This window comes from Cicer arietinum, chromosome 1, assembly GCF_000331145.2.
Source record: "Cicer arietinum cultivar CDC Frontier isolate Library 1 chromosome 1, Cicar.CDCFrontier_v2.0, whole genome shotgun sequence".
Lineage (NCBI taxonomy): Eukaryota > Viridiplantae > Streptophyta > Magnoliopsida > Fabales > Fabaceae > Cicer > Cicer arietinum.
In genome coordinates, this window is record NC_021160.2 from 45,956,997 (window position 1) to 45,976,187 (window position 19,191).

Sequence of the window (19,191 nt, forward strand, 5' to 3'; positions counted from 1 at the left end):
TTTACGCTTTTACCTTGTATAATCATATTAATAAAACATAGTGAAATATCTTTTATATTGAAACTAGTTTACACATTTCCTTTTTTCTCTGTATACAGAACATAGTGAAATATACCATTATAAAATTGAAATGTTTGGGGGGAAAAATTGATATATCCTACTTAGTTACGTCCAGAATACAAATACAAATGCTACACCTAAATGATCATGCAGAATGCACGTGCCGGATTGTATTTATTTTTTAGTGATGCTATTTAGTATAAGTAATTTGAAGAAATTATCAATTTATTAGAGATTGATAAAAAATCATTTTTAAATTTGGTAAGAAGCAGGAGAGGATAAAAAAAATCTAGACCTTTATATTTTTGTTGTTAGTTTTACTTTTTTATCTTTCAAGGTTTTTTTTTTCCCTTCTGTTATTATATTATATATCAATCGTAACTTTTTTTTTTTTACAATTTGACATAGTATATCAAATTATCAATCGCACTCGGTGTGTTGTGTTGTCTCTAACCACTCTCAACGAATATATACAGGTCTCACTTTTTACACTAATTTTTTTTATTCAGATTAGTTTTCAATCGATCCATGCACCTTTTAATTAAAGTTTTGGTCCAACCATTTTGAGTATTTTTCTCACTTTTAATTCCCACCAAAAATGTAAAAATTTTAATTAACAAAGTGCAAAGACCAATTCTAATGTGTGAAAAATTTTGTAAAAAATAAAGAATTTTAATTATCATGTATTAATATAAAATTTTTAAATATCATAATTATTTATGAATATTTATTATAAAAGTATATTATTTTAAATAATTTAATAATTATAATTGATCGATAATATAAATTTTTTATACATTCATAATATATATGAATTAAATTCAAAAAAAAAAAAACGTTACAATAATATGAGATATTGCTAAAATATTAATTAGAAGGAGATGTATTATATTAAGAGAGTAATAGTAGAGCACCGTAAACAGTTTTAAACCATAGTAATTATTAACTGGCTCATTGTTTGATTCTCGATCCTTGTTGGGTTGTTTTCGAATTTGATTATTATTACTTGTTTTTATATTTAAATAATAAAAAACGTGAAAACTGCAGAAAGTATACTCAGATTATTTTTCATTATTTTCAACATTTATCCATTTTTAGGTTATAAATCTTCATTGTTTTCTCTAATGCATAAATAAAGTGTAAAAAATATTATTTTATAAATTATTAATAAAATATATTATCATTTTTTGAATTTCAAAAAACTGTTTTAAAACAATTTTTTTATTTTTACAATTCATATCAATTCACTTTTATTGTTATCATTATCATTTTTAACAGATATATTTAGTGTATGTTAGTACAAATTACATTAAATTTTTTTAAAATATAAATTTACCATTCATTCTATTTACATCTTATTGGTGAGGCGAATAAATAAAAAAAATACTTCGTCTCATTTACATATGATAATACATAATATAATAATTGTTATTATTGCACGTAGAGATTATAAAATGTATTGTATCGTTACATTTTAGGTTCAATTCAATTGTTTTTAACATGGGTTACGAGGATGATGCAAAATTAGAGTAAGAATAGGATGATCCTTTCGAGCACTTCAAATATTATTTTTGTTTTTTTCATCAAGAATGTACATTCACTCTTATATTGTTCAGGTTTGTTACAATGGAAGCAACTTCTTCACTTCCTTTTCATGTGATTATTTTTATTATTGTTGTCATGAACTTTCTCATCTTCTTGATCTATTTTTCTCATTCGACTTGCTAAATTTTTCATCCTCAATATAACATGAACTTTCTCATTAATATCATCTTGTTTTCGATACTCTTCTTTCAACAGAAGGTAGTTTCTGAATTGATCAAGAAAAATGTCTTCCTTCTTATTTCATACTTCTTTTGAATTTTTTTTATATGATGGGGAATAAACACAAACACAAATAATAAGTAATACACAACGATATAAAATTCTCCCAACTTGCAAGAACTCGTTGGGAGCAACAATAAATATATGGCAGCAAATTAATCCAAATAAAAAGACGTAATGAACACCGATATTTTAACGCCCTCAATGCAAGGTAAGAACCACATGCCGTCTAGACCAAAGAAATAGTTCTACTATAATCAAATAAGGATACAAGAGAGTCTCAAAATGATAACCAGCCAAAATAACAAAGCACTAAAGCCTACAAATGAAAAGCAAGAAGAAGAAAAACTCTCAAAAACCTGCTTCTGTGCGAGCACGATTTCTCCCCCTCCAAACGTCATTTCACCTATCCGACGGTTGAAAACGAAGACCTGAATATTGCTAACCGGCTGTCCAACGGTGAACGAATGTGCAATAGATATTTTTCTGTAACTAATTTAACAAAATCAGAAATAGGGTTACTCTTCTCTTTTATCTTTTGGTGGATGTTTTTCCTATCAAAATAGTCTCTCTCTTTTAACCCTAATTAGACCACTCTCCACTTAAATAAGTGAGACACATGGACTACAATATTTGAGTTTTTCTTCATATAAAAAGTGAGCTCAATACCTAACACGATAATCGAAGAAACAATTATAGTTTTATGACTTTCATCCCTTATGCATTGCTTATAATTATTAAGAATTCTTTATGTTTCATGCATTTGTTCCATAAGATGCCCTACTATCAACTATTTCTTGTTACTCATTTCTGGTTGATAGTATCCTAATATACAACAAATGCATTAAATAGAAAGAATGCTTAATAACTATAACCAACATAAAATGCATATAAATGAAACCATTATTGTATCAATTATTGATAAACTCTCTCATTCATGGAAATAATTCAAAAACATATAAAAAGAAGATATTTCTCTTAATCAATTGCGAAACCACATTCGATTCAAAGAAGAGTATCAGAAACATGATGATACTAAGAACCAATATACTCATTGAAAAGTTCATGTAATGGAGGATGGAAAATCGTGTAAGTGCAATCAGAAAATGAATCAAGATGATGAAAAATTTCATGGAGAAATTATCACAAGAAAAAGAAGAGAGGAAATTGTTTTCATTGTGGCAAACAGAGACATTTTAAGAGTAAATGTAGATTCTTGAAGTTAAAGAATAAAGAAAATGATAATTTCTATGTGCAATATTAACAATTATTAAATTCTTTATTTTCATATTCTTTTTATTCTAATTTTGCAGCATCCTCGCAATACAAGTTCTAATAAATTATTAATTGAACAGAAAAAAAATTGAAATAATTCATTTGAAATTTTCGAATATAGTTAAGATGATATAAATTGAACTTAATTTGTAACTCCATAAACAAATGAAGTTGAGAGACTTCAGATTCCTCCGATTATGAGATCATTGTGTGTACATTGCTGCCACATATTACACCGAAGTTTTTTCTTGAATTACAACAAAGTTTTTGATTGAATCACAACAAAGTTGAAAACACTAGGTAGTTTCTAAAGTAGTCCATTTTATGTTGAGTTTAAATGTGACTGGTTAAAGTTTACACTAGGTTGTTGGATTGAAAATAAATGATTAAATTTTATGTCGACTATGAATAAATAAACTGAACGTTGAATTTATAAGATAAATGACTCGTATATATAGTGTTAAAGTTTTTGATAAAAATGTTGGATCAAAGTCTTTTATGACTCTAAACCATTTGATTTATTGTTACTCTTGTATCCTCAAACTCCCAATACTTTTGTCAACTATCCAAAAACTTCAAAGCCAACATTAATTTGAATGATGCCAATTTGAATGTACCCTCAAAATTATACCCGATTAACCGAAGCCATTCAGACTAAGAGGAATCGGTCGATGGAGCTTTTAGTTAATTTTTAAACATTAATTCTTAGAGCATCTCCAACGGTAGCTAAATGAGTTCATCCGCCAACATGTAATTACGTAACTTTCAGTTCTTAGTTGGAGTTGTGTCACGCTGTCATCACGGTACTTTCACAATTTAATAATAATAAAATTATAACCGTTGGAGTAAAAATAGATAAGTTGCTCTAAGATGATGTGACACAGTAGACCCCATCTAATGAACCCCATGTTGAGTTCCCCATTGGAGATGCTCTTAGTGAACCGTGTGTTGGATTAGTTCACCAGATGCTCTTAGTGAACTGTGTGTTGGGTTAGTTCACACGAGCACTGAAAACATTTTTAACGCAACATTATGAAGTCCAACTTGAATATTTTATGTTGCTAGGACATGGCCACAAACCTTTTAATGTAATTTGAGGGTTTTGTTATACGCTAGAAGATTTAAGTTTTTTAGCGTTCTACGCTAAAATCATTGGAATATAATTTCTAATTGAAGCAAAATTATGATAATTGCCGATATAAGAAGAAAATTGAGAGTAGATTCAAAACTGATATTAGAGTAAAGCAACTGATGATTATAAGAGTAGATTCAAACTTCTAGAAAATCTAAATAACATGGATAGCAAAATAACTTAGAATGGTAAAACTACAAATGCATAACACAAATATCCATCACTAGGCAAACTATACCACTAAAACTGTGCTCAACAAATCAAAATCTTCCATATTCTAATGATCATTCTGTCTTATCTCATACCCACCAAGATCAGTTGATAACTATCATGAAGCTTCATTAATATTACCAAATCATAATTCCCAAAAGCAAGATTGATGCATCAGACATTCTTATTTCTGAGGCAAACAAAGCCCCAAAATGGAGCTGGCATTTAGATAAGATGAGATGGGAATGGAGCTTTTTCTCTTCAAATTTTGTCAGAAATGGAAACAAAAACCATCATATACCCCACTAGCAGCTACACCTGCAACCGAAACTCATGATTCACTTGCCGGGACCAGCTCAGCAGAAATAAGTTGCTCAGACGGAACATCAGTGGATGGATCCTGTTCAGATGTGTCACCATCTTGATCTGATTCGTCCCCATCTTGATCTGTTTCTTCCCCATCTTCATATGTTTCTTCCCCAGTGTTTGGAAGTTGGTCAGTATTTTCCCCCTTCAACTCATTCTCGCTATATAAATCCCCTTGAACTGGAACACTTCTTTGCTGCTGGGACGAGAGCACATTTGCAATAGCTTTAATGGCAGCAGATGCCTGATTATGGTCAACTGCCTCATCAACCTCTATGCCGTTAACATTAGGCCCCTGAGACTCAGACAAGTCATCCAGCCGTGGAGGAGGAACAAAAAAGGGAATTTTACCCCTCTGCCAGTCATGAAGTATCATCTTTGCTGCAGTCATCAGATCAGGTTCACCACCCTGGAAAAGCCATTGAGTAAAAGTCACACCAAAATCTATTACCTTGAATTACCAAAGCAAAAAAACTTCAAGAAAAACAAATTGGAAGAATAACCAAATGAAACAATTTGACAAGCTGTCATATAAAGGAGGGAATTAGTAATTGAAGTGCACTGCTTTCTTGTATAATAATGTATTGCAAACAGAGGATCAAGAGATGAAACACTGGGATATGGGGCATATCTAATTTAGGTCAAAATAGGAAAGCTAGAATATTAATAAGGCTGATGATCAGCCACAACCTCAACAACATATTGTTCAACATAAAACTAAAATTTAGATCAATTCAAAAAGAATACCTTAAGAAGTTTGCCAGATGATTTGCAAAGCTGAAGTAAGAAGTCATTATCATCAACCCTGATGACAAGAAATAGATATTATTGAATACAAGCTATTTTTTAGTTACATTGTATACAAGCTATAATAACACACAGATAAGCAAATGAAGGTCTGTGCAAATGACATGTAACAGTCGCATCATGAATAATCATTGTCATCGCCACCTGACTGTTCATAATAATTCACTAGATGCTAAAACTACAGGCAAAGGAAAAAATCTTACAAAAGCTTTTAAAAAGTAGGCTGTTCTCAGCAAACACAAGAAGACCAAAGGTAGACACTTTATGAAGATCTACCATTCAGCATGAAGTTAGGAGACAAGAAACCATACCACTCTTTTATTTTATAAGCTCTGGTCAAATGCTCCTTCTTCACACGTTTCAAAACCTCGCCTATATGGTCAGCAGCATCTTTCAAGTTTGTTACACGTACCTGGAAATGAATCAAATATTTAGCCAGAGAGGAAAAATAACAATAATAACAATAACAATAATAACAATAATAATAATAATAATAATAATAATAATAATAATAATAATAATAATAATAATAATAAATCTGACAACTAACATGCAACATGAATTCTGCCAGAACTTGTATTGTTAGCAAGCAGGAGTAAAAATTGTTCATTAGTCAAGCAAACAAGTATGAGTTCTGACAATCACGATATATAACATAATAAAAGCAGTGATCATTCAGAAGATGCCAAATTGATAGGTTACCATATATAACACAATAAACTTTGTGATGCGATTCTCGGAGCCATCAGAACCAAATTAGGAGTGATGGCAGTGGATGAATCGCATTACTATTACATTATCACAAAACAATAATAGACACCCTATTCTGAAAAATAGAAATGAGGGAGAAGCAATACTGATCACAATCGTGTTCTCTGAGCGTAAGTACTTAATATACCACCAGTGTGTCCCTGCTTGGTAAAATGACACCCAAAGAGGTAATATGCTAGTCAAAACGCAGTCTTACAAAGCCTAAGATTAGCTCTTTCTTTTTTTATCAATGGGAAAGCAGAGAAAAAGGCTGAAAAAGCTAGAGGCTAGTGATGGTTATGTTAGGCCTCTTATAAGCAAATATTATAAGAGGGTCAAGAGTTAGAATTTTAAGTGGGAACTGAATTTGTATAACAATTGTCTTTTTATGTAAGCAGTTTATTGTGTCAGTTTAAGTTGTAAGTCAGTGCAGTAACTGCTTTAGAGTGGTTACAGGGAAGGGAGAGGCCAAGCTCTCAAATTCTTGGAGTGGGTATTCTTGTAACACGTCTATCAATTCTGTCCTTGCAGAATTGTGAAGTCGCATTCTGTTTAATTTAATAAAGAATTCAGTTTCCCCATTTCAATTATGTACTGACCAGTTCTAACAGGTTACACCAAAAACTGATAGCACAGAAGGCAGAGAAAAGCTGGGAAGAGAAAATATTTTATTTCTTAAAATCTTGATGTGACCAAAAAATTTGATCAATAATAATATATCACAGCTGAGTAAAACATAGGATATCTCAGAAGAGTACCAGGTTGATTGGGATATACAATAGGTATCTCAAACAGATATAAGAAATATCACTATCTATAATTACAAAAAGCAACAGCAAGATTTCAAACAGAAACAGCAGTTAACAATCAGATTCATGTAAATTGTGTTTGCAGTCTTTGGAAGGTTAAAACATACTGTAAATCATTTCCCATTAGGTGGGATGTCCTACTTCAATCAAGTAAAGTCATTGTGCTCTTACAATTAACATTGGCAAAATTTAAAGTCTGAACAAAAGATCCTTCATTAATTTATCATGCAACCACGGTGAAAATAAAAATAGGAGAAAACCTACCACACCCTTCAGCACAACATCTGTTTCAGAGTCATTGTTGTGGTAGACAACACCTGGACAATCAATCAAAAAGATCCTTTTTGTAAGGGTTATATACTGCCACACTTTTGTTTCCCCTGGAATTGGAGCAACCTTGCAAACCTATGACAATTAATTGCCACGTGTCAGTCAACATGCTAAATGCTTCAAGGGTTGCAAATATACTAGTACTTTTATGATATAATCAATCTACACATAAGAACAGCTTAAACAGGAAACAGTGATGGATGAAAAAAGATTACATTTTTTGTACGCAATGTATTAATCACTGATGACTTCCCAACATTTGGATATCCAACGAAACCAACAGATATTGCTTGCTTATCGGATTTCAATCTTGCAAATTGTCTCAGAACCGATAGAAGTGAACCCTAAGCATGATAATGGCCAGTAAAATGATGGTAATTAGCTTAAGATACACAACAGTTAAAGGATATGAAAGAAAGATGTGTTATCTCCAAATAAAATAAAGATGAAGTCAATAGTATACCTTTCCAAAGGACTTATTAATGCTTGCATGGAATGCTAGCGTTGGATATTCTTTTGACAAAACTCTAAGCCATCCTTTTGTTGCCCAAGCAGGAATTAGATCGCACTGAAAGAAAAAAAAATGAGGATTTGAAATGGTTTATAATGTAAGATATAAATTTAGGGTATTTAGAACAATGCAAATAAAAAATGTTAGTAACCTTGTTCAATAAAAGCACCATGTGTTTGTGCTTGCAATTTTCTTTCAAATGCTTCTCTAAATGGTAACATCTTGTGCCTTGAGGGTCCCTTGCATCAATAACCTGTATTAGCACAGATAAAATATTTTCAAAGACTCGAGGAAAGCATGTGATATCAGCTGGGAAACTGAAAGTCAAAACCTACCATGGATTCATCAACTTAAATAAACGTCAAACAATCATATAAAGACATATGCTTTAAAAATATAGCACATTAGCTCTCAAGGTTCTATATTTCGTCTCTTTATACTATGACAAACTTTAATCAAATTCAGAACAATGTTCACATTGATGAAGCAAGGTAGCTTGCATATTTGCAGCAGAAATACGCATATAAAGCATAACCTTTAACCTTATACATAAAATATTATTATACAATGGAAACAGACAAATGCTTGTCAGGCCAGAATCAGCCACCACAGACATGTGAGTTCAAAAAAAACTTAGCAACAGGATGAAAACACTACCTGGACAACAACATCTGAAGAATCTATGACTTTGTAGAGTTCACCCCATATGCGTTTGCTTTGACCCTTATCAAACATGTTATGCCGCACTAAATCTCTAAATCCATCTGCTTCATTAGCTTCTACAGACACACTAGAAGCACACTTCTCTTCAAAAGCATCTATAAAGTAACGTAGGAAAAAGACATTTGTAACAGATATCAGATTAGGTACAACATTATTTGATCAAGAAGAAACAAATTACATATAAACAAGTATTCCCACGAAAGAAACAGAAAATTGATGTATTATTCATTTAATCTTGATTAAGCAAATAACCTAAGCACGCCAATGAAAAACAATAACCAAATTCTGAAAAAGATAAATAAAAGCACAATAAAACTTAGCATTTCTCCAGCTAATGCTTACTAAACAATCCAATTTAGTGAGAAATCATGAGTTCTACCTTGAGAACCATCAGCTTTCTTAGCTAAAGACTCGTAATCAGACGCCAAAAGGCTTGGACGCTTTCTTTTAGTCTTAGGTCCAAATGCATCCGAAAAAGGCTCTCTATCAAGAAGGTGAACCCTACATTGCTACATTCAAAATCCATAAAACCAATAAATTTACATAATTTTTTTTACTTCATTTTTAAAATAAGCACACACAAAAATTGTTGCAACAATTAAGAAAGTGGAGAAACAAACCTTCTGGTGATCATTGAGAAGCGACATCGGCAAATTCTTCCCCTTGAGAATAACATTATAATTACTCGAACTATGCTTCTGCATTTCTTCTCGGAAAAATTCAATCTCTTTCTGATTCACAACACGAGTATTACCTACGAATCACAAACCGAAACAAACAAAAACAACATAAATAAAAAACATGAAATTCAGGAATTAAGATTGAGGAATCGTATTTGATAACTGGACTAACCGAACCAGCGACGATCAGGTTGAATTCGAGTGCAGGGAAGCTCCTTAGACTGAAAATCGTTGGATAAGATTTTGCCCTTAGTGTTGCGAACGGGTCTGGTTTTGTACATCTTAAGACGGCGAACTGTAGCGGCGGAACGGGATTCGTTCTTAGAGTCATTGCTGCGGTTGACGTCGAGAGAGTGTTTTGGTTTACCGGAGACGTTAACGTTTCTCTCTCTCTTCTTCGCCATCGGAGATACGCAGAGAGAAGGGCAGAGAAGTGAAATTAGGGTATAGATGAGAATATGTATGTTGCTACTGTAATAAAACGACAGTGCCGCCAAACACAGTTAGTTAGGTTAGGATTAGGGCTTGGTTCACGGTTCACCGACTGTGGAAATAAATATAGTATATAAAAAATAAAATTATTTTAGATTTTAGATTAAATATAAATAAACATGTAATGACTCATATCTTACCTACATTTTTTATGCTATATAAAAATATATTTTTATCGCCGTATGTGTAATTTTAATTTGACGTCAAAAACGTGTAATTTTAATTTGTGCATTTGTTTTGTTGCTTTTTTATAGTTTGTAACTTAATATCACATTTTTTAATTAAAAAACAAACTTTAAAAAACTATGAATTTCAGAAAATTATTAAAGTTGCGAACAGAACAGAATGTACAAATATGTTTTATCTAATAGCTCTCGTAAAAATATTTCTTAATTTCTAGTGTCTGCGATGTTTTCTTCTTAATGAATAAAATTGCTTTAATTTTAATTTCTTTTAAATTTGTTTAAATATTCTTATATGTAAAAAACATTAAAACTATATATATATATATATATATATTCAGTTAAAAACTATAAATCAAACATTGAGTTTCATAAATAAAAATACATATTTAGTAAAATGTTATTCAACGACATAACATTGCTAAATCTTATGCTATAATTTGAGCTCTCACAAAAATATCGTGTGAAAAATATAATAAAGAACAAAATGATCATAATTATAAATTGCAAATCAAGAGACAAATATTTTTTAATATAAACAAATAAGGGTGGACAATTAAAAAATTAGAAAATAATTCAACTGGAATTTTTAATATATTTAGATAATTTAAATTGGATTTAATTGGTACGTTTACAACTAATTGATATGCCCAAAAACACTTAAATGAGATGATATGGATTCGCAGGTTTTGTCTCCTTAATGGGATCTAGGTAGTGTAGTTGAAATTATTAATTTAACTACACTTTTATTTACTAGTTTGAATTTTGTGAGTGTGGGTAAATAGATGACACGAGTCTCTTGTAATACACAATATTATTAAAACTTATGCAAAGTTTGCTGTCAATTTGAATCGAATGATTAGTACTCACAATTGTTGGCACTATAACAGGGTACTACATATCACATCAAAGTTTTTTATTTTACCGAAATACATCAAAGTCGATTTAGTATTTTCAAATCTTTTATATTTTATGCAGGTTATGAAGTCGAACTTAAATATCTAATGACTATATTTAATGACGCTAGTCGTGACCCCAAACTTCTTAATGTAAATTGAGGTTTCAGTTATCAGTGGCATATGCTAAAAAGATTTAATTTGTTAGTGAATTTTACTCTAAAAATAATTGGAAAAAGAATTTCTGATAGAATCATAGAGACAAAACTCAATGATAATTGCTGATATAAGAGGAAAATTGAGACAAGATTATTTGAGCTCTACTATTCTAAAGAAGCAAAACTCTACTGTTCTAAGGAAGCAAACCTCTGATATTAAGACTACTAGAGAAGAAAAAAGAGATAATATAAAGAGTAGATTCAAACTTCTCTGAACTCTCAAAACATGGATATCAAAATAACTTAGAATAGTAAATTTTCAAGAGCATAAAGCCCCGAACTGGAGCTGGCCTTGGAGAAAAAGATGCCGTGGGAATGGAGCTTGTGCTCTTCAAAGCTATTTCATGAAGGGAAATAAAAACCTACATATACCCCAACAGCTACACCTGCAGCTGAAACTCACGATTCACTTGTCGGGACCAGCTCAGCAGAAATAAGCTCCTGAGATGGAACCTCAGTGGATGGTTCCTCGGTTCCGTCGCTATCTTCATCATTTGTATCTTCGCCAGTGTTTGGAAGTTGGTCAATAGTTTCATCCTTCAACTCATTCTCGCTAAATAAATCTCCTTGAACTGGAACACTTTGCTGCTGGGACGAAAGAACGTCAGCAAAGCTTTAAAGGCAGCAGATGCCTGATAACGATCAACAGCCTCATCAACATCTATGCCATTGACATTAGGCTCCTCGGGTTCGGACAAGTCATCCTGCGGTGGAGGAACAAAAAAGGGAATTTGACCCCTCTGCCAGTCATGTAGTATCATCTTTGCTGCAGTCATCAGATCAGGTTCACCCCCCTGGCCATTAAGTAAAAGTCACACCAAAATCTGTCACCTTGTCTTACCAAAGCAAAAAAACTTCAAGCAAAACAAATTGGAAAAATAACCAAATTAAACAATTTGACAAGCTGTCGCATAAAGGGGGAAATTAGTAAATACAGTGCACTGCTTTCTTCTATAATAATGCAAGCATAGGATCAAGAGATGAAACACCGTGATAGATATATTTAATCGAGGAAAGCTAAATTATAATAATAAGGCTGATGATCAGCCTCGACAACACATTACTTTTACGATAAAAACTAAGAATTTAGATCAACTCAAAAGGAATACCTTAAGAAGTTTGCCAGATGATTTGCAAAGCTGAAGTAGGAAGTCATTATCATCATCCCTGATGACAAGAAATAGATACTTTTTACTAAAAGAAATATATATTATTGAATACCTAATTTTTGTATACAAACTATATTTTTGTTACATTGTATACAAACTATAATAATAACACATAGATAAGCAAATCAAGGCCTGCGTAAATGACAGACATGTAATAGTCACATCAAGAATAATCATCACCACCTTACTGTTCATAATTCCTTACTAGATGCTACAACTACAGGCAAAGGAAAAAAAAATATTTCAAAATATTTCAAGAAGTAGGCTGTTCTCAGCAAACACAAGAATACCAAAGGTAGACACACTATATGAAGATCTACCATTCACCGTGAAGTTAGGAGACAATAAACCATACCACTCTTTTATTTTATAAGCTCTTGTCAAATGCTCCTTCTTCACGCGTTTCAAAACCTCGCCTATATGGTCAGCAGCATCTTTCAAGTTTGTTACACGTACCTGGAAATAAATCAAGTATCAATATTTAGTCAGAGAGGAATAATAATAATAATATATCTAACAACTGACATGCAAAATGAATTCCACAAGAACTTCTGTTGTTAGCATGCAGGAGTATAAATTATTAATTAGTCCAGCAAACAAGTATGAGTTCTGACAATCAAGATCCATAACATAAAAGCAATGATCATTCAGAAGTGCCAGATTGAAAGGTTAACTGAACATAACTCAATATTAAACTATTACATTATCACATATCAATAATAGACATGCCCCCATCTGACAAATCCAAAGGAGGGAGGCGCATTATTGATCATAATCATATTCTCTTGGGGTGAATACTTAATATTCCACCAGTGTGTCTGTGTCGGGGTAAAATGACACCACCCAAAGAGGTCAATATTCAGTTTTACAATTTACAAAAAATAAGAACAGTAAAAGGAATAGCACTGTCTATAATTACAACAACCAACAGCAGGATTGGGTAACAATCTTTCCAACACAAACAGCAGTTTGGGCAAAGGAGAAAAAACTGCTTTCCTTCAAATAACCATCAGATTCATGTACATTCTGTTTGCAGTTTTTAGAATCTTCAAATAATCACACTACAAATCCTTTCCCCATTAGGTGGTGTCACCTAAATGAATCAAACAAAGTCACTGCTATTCCAATTAACATTGGCAAAATTTAATTTGAAGTCTGAACAAAATGTCCTTCATTAATTTATCATGCAACCACAGTGAAAATAAAATAGGAGAAAACCTACCACACCCTTCAGCACAACATCTGTTTCAGAGTCGTTGTTGCGGTAGACAACACCTGGACAATCAATCAAAAAGATCCTTTTTGTAAGGGTTATATACTGCCACACTTTTGTTTCCCCTGGAATTGGAGCAACCTTGCAAACCTATGACACATTAATTGGTAATTAAAAAGCTTATAGTTCCAGAGTTGCAAGTTTACTTGTACTTCTAAACTTTAAGCAGGAAAAAAGAAACAGTGAAGGATGAAGATTACATTCTTTGTACGCAGTGTATTGATCACTGATGACTTCCCAACATTTGGATATCCAACGAAACCAACAGATATGGATTGCTTATCGCTTCTCAATCTAGCAAATTGTCTCAGAACCGATAGAAGTGAACCCTAAGCATGATAATGATCAATAAAAAGATATTAAATAGCTTACGATACACAATAGTTAAAGGAGAGAAAATAAAGATGTGTTATTTCCAACTTTAGTTGTCTTTTTATTTATTGATGAATTAACACATTACAGGAAACTGGAAGACAAATCAAATAAAGATGAAGTGAAGTGTATACCTTTCCAAAGGACTTATTAATGCTTGCATGGAATGCTAGCGTTGGATATTCTTTTGACAAAACTCTAAGCCATCCTTTTGTTGCCCAAGCAGGAATTAAATCAACCTGAAAGAAAGAAAAAATGAGGATTTGAAATGGTTTATAAGTAAGATATAAGTTTAGGGTATTTAGCAACCATTTAAAACAAAAAGGACAAAAAAATATGCTAGTAACCTTGTTCAATAAAAGCACCATGTGTTTGTGCTTGCAATTTTCTTTCAGATGCTTCTCTAAATGGTAACATCTAGTGCCTTGTGGATCCCTTGCATCGATAACCTGTATCGGGATAGATAAAATATTTTCAAAGACTGAACAGGAAAGTGTGTGATATCTGCTGGGAAACTGAAAGTCTAAGAAATTTGGCCTGCCAATACCATGGATTCATCAACTTAAATACGCATGAAATAATCATATAATGAAAAATGTTCTAAAAGTATAACACATTAACCAAATAATCATATTAGCTCTCAAGCTTCTATATTTTGTCCCCTTTACTATGACAAACTTCACTAAAATTCAGAACAATGTTCACATTGACAGAGCAAGGTAGCTTGCAGATTTGCAGCAGAAATACACATCATAAAGCATAATTTCTTAACCTTATCACACAAAATATTATTGTACAATGAAAACACACAAACACTTTTTATGTCAGAATCAGCCCATATATATATGTGTGTGTGTGTGTGTAATGTTAAACAAAATCTTAGCAAAAGGATGAAACACTACCTGGACAACAACATCTGAAGAATCTATAACTTTGTAGAGTTCACCCCAAATGCGTTTGCTTTGACCCTTATCAAACATGTTATGCCGCGCTAAACCTCTAAATCCATCTGCTTCATTGTCTTCTGCAGACACACTAGAAACACACTTCTCTTCAAAAGCATCTGCAAAGTAAAGTAATGTAGGAAAAAGACAATTGTAACAGTTATCAGATTAGGTACAACATTATTTGATCAAGAGGGAACAAATCACCTGTGAACAAGTATCCCTACTAAAGAAACAGAAAACAGCTGTATTATTCATTCAGTCTTGATTAAGCAAATAAGCTAAGCACACCAATGAAAAACAAGTAACCAAATTACAACGCATGTGGATATTGGTTAAGCTAAAAAACCACTTTCAAGTGATTTTTTTTAAGATTTTGGTTTTAAGAAACCATTATTTTTAACTCAAACATATATTTATGGGCAAACCACCATTTTAGTCCCTAAAAGTGTAGAGCATTATCACTTTGGTCCCTGACTTAGCCAAAAACTGAAATTTTAATGATAATAAGTTGTATTTTTCAGGGACTATTTTGATGATTCGATGACTAATTTGAGTTTTTTGCTAAGTCAGGAACTAAAGTGACATAGTCCTACACTAAAACGGTGGTTTACCCTATTTTTTAAATTATTGTTTAGTAAAAATCACTTTTTCTTAAAAGGTATACATAAGCACAATAAAACTAGGCATATGAATATCCAGTGCTAATGCTTACTAAACAATCCAATTTAGAAATAAATCATGATATCTACCTTGAGAACCATCAGCTTTCTTAGCTAAAGACTCATAATCAGGCGCCACAAGGGTTGGACGCTTTCTTTTAGTCTTAGGTCCAAATGCATCTTCAAAAGGCTCTCTATCAAGAACGTGAAACCTAGATTGCTACATTCAAAATCCATATAAACCAAAAAATTAACATAATTATTTTTACTTAAATTTTTAAAATAAGCATAAAATCATTGCAACAACTAAGCAAGTGAAGAAAACAAACCTTCTGGTTATCTTTGAGAAGCGACATCGGCAGCTTCTTCCCCTTGATAATAACATTATAATTACTCGAATTATGCTTCTCCATTGCTTCTCGGAAACACTGAATCTTTTCCTGAGTCTCGGTATGAACATTTACTGCGAACCACAAAACAAAAATAAACAAACAAAAATAGAAAGCATGAAATTGAGGAATCGTAATTGATAATGAAGTGATTGATTGATAATTGGACTAACTGAACCAGTTACGATCGGGTCGGATTCGAGTATTGGGAAGATCCTTGGACTGAAACGCGTTGAATACGACTTTCCCCTTACGATTGCGAACGGGTTTGGTTTCGTACATCTTGAGACGGCGAACTTTGGCGGCGGAACGGAATTCGGTCTTATCGGCATTGCTGCGGTTGACGTCGAGAGAGTGCTTTGGTTTTCCGGAGACGTTAACGTTTCTTTGCTTCTTCTTCGCCATTGTAGAGACTGACGGCAACTAGTGCCGCAATGCAGAGTTATTATTAGGATTAGGGAATAAATGAATAAAAAAAAGTATGTTACAATTTATTTTATTTTATTTTATAATAAGGTGAAGAATGTAGTGATAGGTAATTAGGTATTAACGAGGGCCACAATTATGTGCATCTTTGGTGCAGACTATATTTATTGCGTGAGCAGCAAGTAAGTGGGTTTCGTTACTTTCGTACCATGCATTGGGTTTTTCATGCACTTACTACATTTAGCCTTTGTTTTTGTTATGAAAGAAAGTGAAAAGAAGTAGAAAATTAGACTGAGATAAAATAGTAGAAAAATATAAGTCGAAAGAAAACACAGACATCCCTAAGCTGTTTATTGTAGTGTTTAAAATAAATAAATAAAATTTAAAAATATAAACTAATTTAATTGACTGAAATTAAATAAATACATTATAAAGAAATTTATTTATTTTTACGCAAAAATAAAATTTTAATTAAAAAGTGAAGAATCAATATGTATTTTATTATTCTCTTCTCCTCTTCTTTACAACACACTCTCTCTCTTCAAATTTGTAGATAGCGAAAAAATCTAATATTACATTTTCATAAATAAAATCTAAATTTTTTTATAGTGGCTAAAACAAAAGTTCGATCATATTACAAAGACCAAAATAAAGATTAACCAAAAAGAAAATAAATTTAATTTTTTTTTTTGTGAAATTTATGTTTAATTGTTTGGAATGAGCTCTTTTAGTACAATTGGAAATTAAAGGGTTATGATACTTTTGTTTTACGAGTGATACATTTGTTCTGTAAATTAATAAATTAACGATTATTTTTATGAATAAAAAATTATTCGTTAATTTTTGTATTTTATGAAAGACCATATTGAAAAAATCATTAAGGGGAGATTTTGAAAATAAGACTTCAATCAATTCAAAGCATACCATAGTTTTTTTCGTTCGTTGACTCCTAAATTCGATTATGTGGTGTGTGTTATTGAGGAATCAAAAGATCTCGACTCAATGTCCATTGAGGAATTAAATGATTCTTTGCAAGCTCAAGAAGAAATAATGAAGAAAAGATAAGAGGAACCATTAGACCAAGTTCTCAAGATCAAAGCTTTGTTGAAGGATGTCAGAATTCAATAATCAAAATAGACGTGGACACGGACAAGGAAGAGGACGAGGACATGTCATGGCCAAGGAGAAAGAGGAAAAGGCTTCAATGGTGAATCAAACAACGAAGAAAGAAGTTATTCATCACCAATAATTCGTGGAAGAGGAGGAAGTTATGGCTATTATTAAAGTAAAAAGAGGTATGATAAATCTAAAGTTGAATATTATAACTGTCATGAATTTGACCATTTTTCTTGGGAATGTCGTAATGCTCCTAATCAAGAGAAAAAATAGGCTAATCTTGTTGACGAATATGAAGAGTTGACTTTGTTGCTAACACTCAAGGAAGAAGAGAGAGATGATAATAGTTCATAGTACTTGGACAATGGTGCAAATAGCCATATGTGTGGATGCAAAGTGAAGTATGTGGAGTTTAATGAAAATATGAGTGGAAATGTTTCCTTTGGAGACTCATCAAAAGTGAAAATTGAAGGAAAATGTATGATTCTAATCTCTTGTAAAGATGAGAGCCATAAGTTGATCAGGAAAATGCGGGATATATCTAGATGTGTCCATATTTACTGTGCAACTCACTTCAAATAAATTTCAAACCAATGAAAAACTCAACAAAATATAACCACCAAATCTTTATCTCAACATATTTTGTGTACATCTCATTAAATAAATAGTCAACCCATATTAATCGTGAAATTCACATAAAAATTCCTTAATAATAAATAGTCTAGTATGTGGCCAACATTTCTCAAAATATTAATAGTGAATTACATAATCACCTAGTTAATTCAAATAGCTTAGACAACATCAATTATCACATATTTGCTTCTATATTGCTTGCCCAAGTCTTCTATGTTGGTATCACTGTCATTGTTGAGAAAACTAGAAAACCATTGAACAGAAAGTTTGGGAATCCGTTCAAGTGTTTGTCTATCCACATAATAAAGTCCAAATGTTATATCATATCCACTAGACCATTCAAAATTGTCAAACAATGACCATACCATATATCCCCTTACATCTGCACCTTTCCTACAATAATAAAATTAGCCTCAGTCAACAAACAAAATAACAACAAACATTCCTAAAAACAAGGTTGTTATTCATATATTAGTCATTTAGTATTTTAGTCCTCATCATCATCACTCACCTTATGGCTCTACGCAATGCTGTAAGGTAAGCTTTATGATATTCTATCCGTTTGAAATCATGTAGTAAATCATGCATTGTCATATTAGGATTGAGTAGCGAAGAATATCCTGCAACAAATTTTGTGTAGCCATCCATGATATATTAGTCAATTAATACCTCCAAACTCAAATTTACATAACAAAAAAAAAACCAGAAAAACTACCTTCAAATAGTTACTTCTTTGTCTCTTAATCCATATTGAAGTGTTTGATATATTATATTACACAAATGATCAAGCAAAAATATATAGGAAAAATGAGATCATATAATGCTATTAATTATCACTCACCATTTTCTGTAATATACATGGGCATGTTATGGTATCTTATCTTTATGTGGTCTACAATCTTCTCCACGCCATTTGGAACCACAAAGAACCTTGGCATTCCT

At 31.9% G+C, this 19,191-nt stretch overlaps 3 protein-coding genes across 3 annotated transcripts; all 3 read right to left on the bottom strand.

Moving 5' to 3' along the window:
• Window positions 1-4,358: 4,358 nt before the first annotated feature.
• Window positions 4,359-10,001, bottom strand: LOC105852355 (nuclear/nucleolar GTPase 2-like). The gene is made up of 11 exons (NM_001364978.1): window positions 9,650-10,001; window positions 9,418-9,551; window positions 9,177-9,306; window positions 8,732-8,892; window positions 8,226-8,327; window positions 8,027-8,131; window positions 7,779-7,907; window positions 7,498-7,638; window positions 5,986-6,086; window positions 5,615-5,672; window positions 4,359-5,276 (listed from the first exon to the last, which is right to left on the bottom strand). The coding sequence occupies exons 1-11, from the start codon at window positions 9,879-9,881 to the stop codon at window positions 4,833-4,835; spliced, it is 1,737 nt and encodes a 578-aa protein (NP_001351907.1). The 5' UTR covers window positions 9,882-10,001; the 3' UTR covers window positions 4,359-4,832.
• Window positions 10,002-11,273: 1,272 nt separating this feature from the next.
• LOC101510743 (nuclear/nucleolar GTPase 2-like) lies at window positions 11,274-16,569 on the bottom strand. The gene is given in 13 exon segments (XM_073365356.1): window positions 11,274-11,689; window positions 11,692-11,876; window positions 11,879-12,059; window positions 12,375-12,432; window positions 12,790-12,890; window positions 13,657-13,797; window positions 13,908-14,036; window positions 14,214-14,318; window positions 14,427-14,528; window positions 14,982-15,142; window positions 15,776-15,905; window positions 16,015-16,148; window positions 16,248-16,569. Coding segments are annotated over 13 exon segments (1,677 nt in total). The 5' UTR covers window positions 16,480-16,569; the 3' UTR covers window positions 11,274-11,671.
• Window positions 16,570-18,224: 1,655 nt separating this feature from the next.
• LOC113787615 (beta-glucosidase 46-like) lies at window positions 18,225-19,187 on the bottom strand. The gene is made up of 3 exons (XM_027336523.2): window positions 19,091-19,187; window positions 18,761-18,869; window positions 18,225-18,642 (listed from the first exon to the last, which is right to left on the bottom strand). The coding sequence occupies exons 1-3, from the start codon at window positions 19,185-19,187 to the stop codon at window positions 18,408-18,410; spliced, it is 441 nt and encodes a 146-aa protein (XP_027192324.1). The 3' UTR covers window positions 18,225-18,407.
• Window positions 19,188-19,191: the final 4 nt, after the last annotated feature.

Bases quoted from the DNA above. Each gene is read 5' to 3' on its own strand.
- LOC105852355 (NM_001364978.1), bottom strand. From the start codon at position 9,881: ATGGCGAAGAAGAGAGAGAGAAACGTTAACGTCTCCGGTAAACCAAAA. The intron at 8,893-9,176 runs GTAGAACTCATG...GTTACTTTATAG, and splicing joins GAAAGCTGATGGTTCTCAAG to ATGCTTTTGAAGAGAAGTGT. The intron at 6,087-7,497 runs GTAGGTTTTCTC...ATTCATTTCCAG, and splicing joins ATGTTGTGCTGAAGGGTGTG to GTACGTGTAACAAACTTGAA.
- LOC113787615 (XM_027336523.2), bottom strand. From the start codon at position 19,187: ATGCCAAGGTTCTTTGTGGTTCCAAATGGCGTGGAGAAGATTGTAGAC. The intron at 18,870-19,090 runs GTGAGTGATAAT...AATTTGTTGCAG, and splicing joins CATGTATATTACAGAAAATG to GATATTCTTCGCTACTCAAT. The intron at 18,643-18,760 runs GTGAGTGATGAT...TTATTATTGTAG, and splicing joins GCATTGCGTAGAGCCATAAG to GAAAGGTGCAGATGTAAGGG.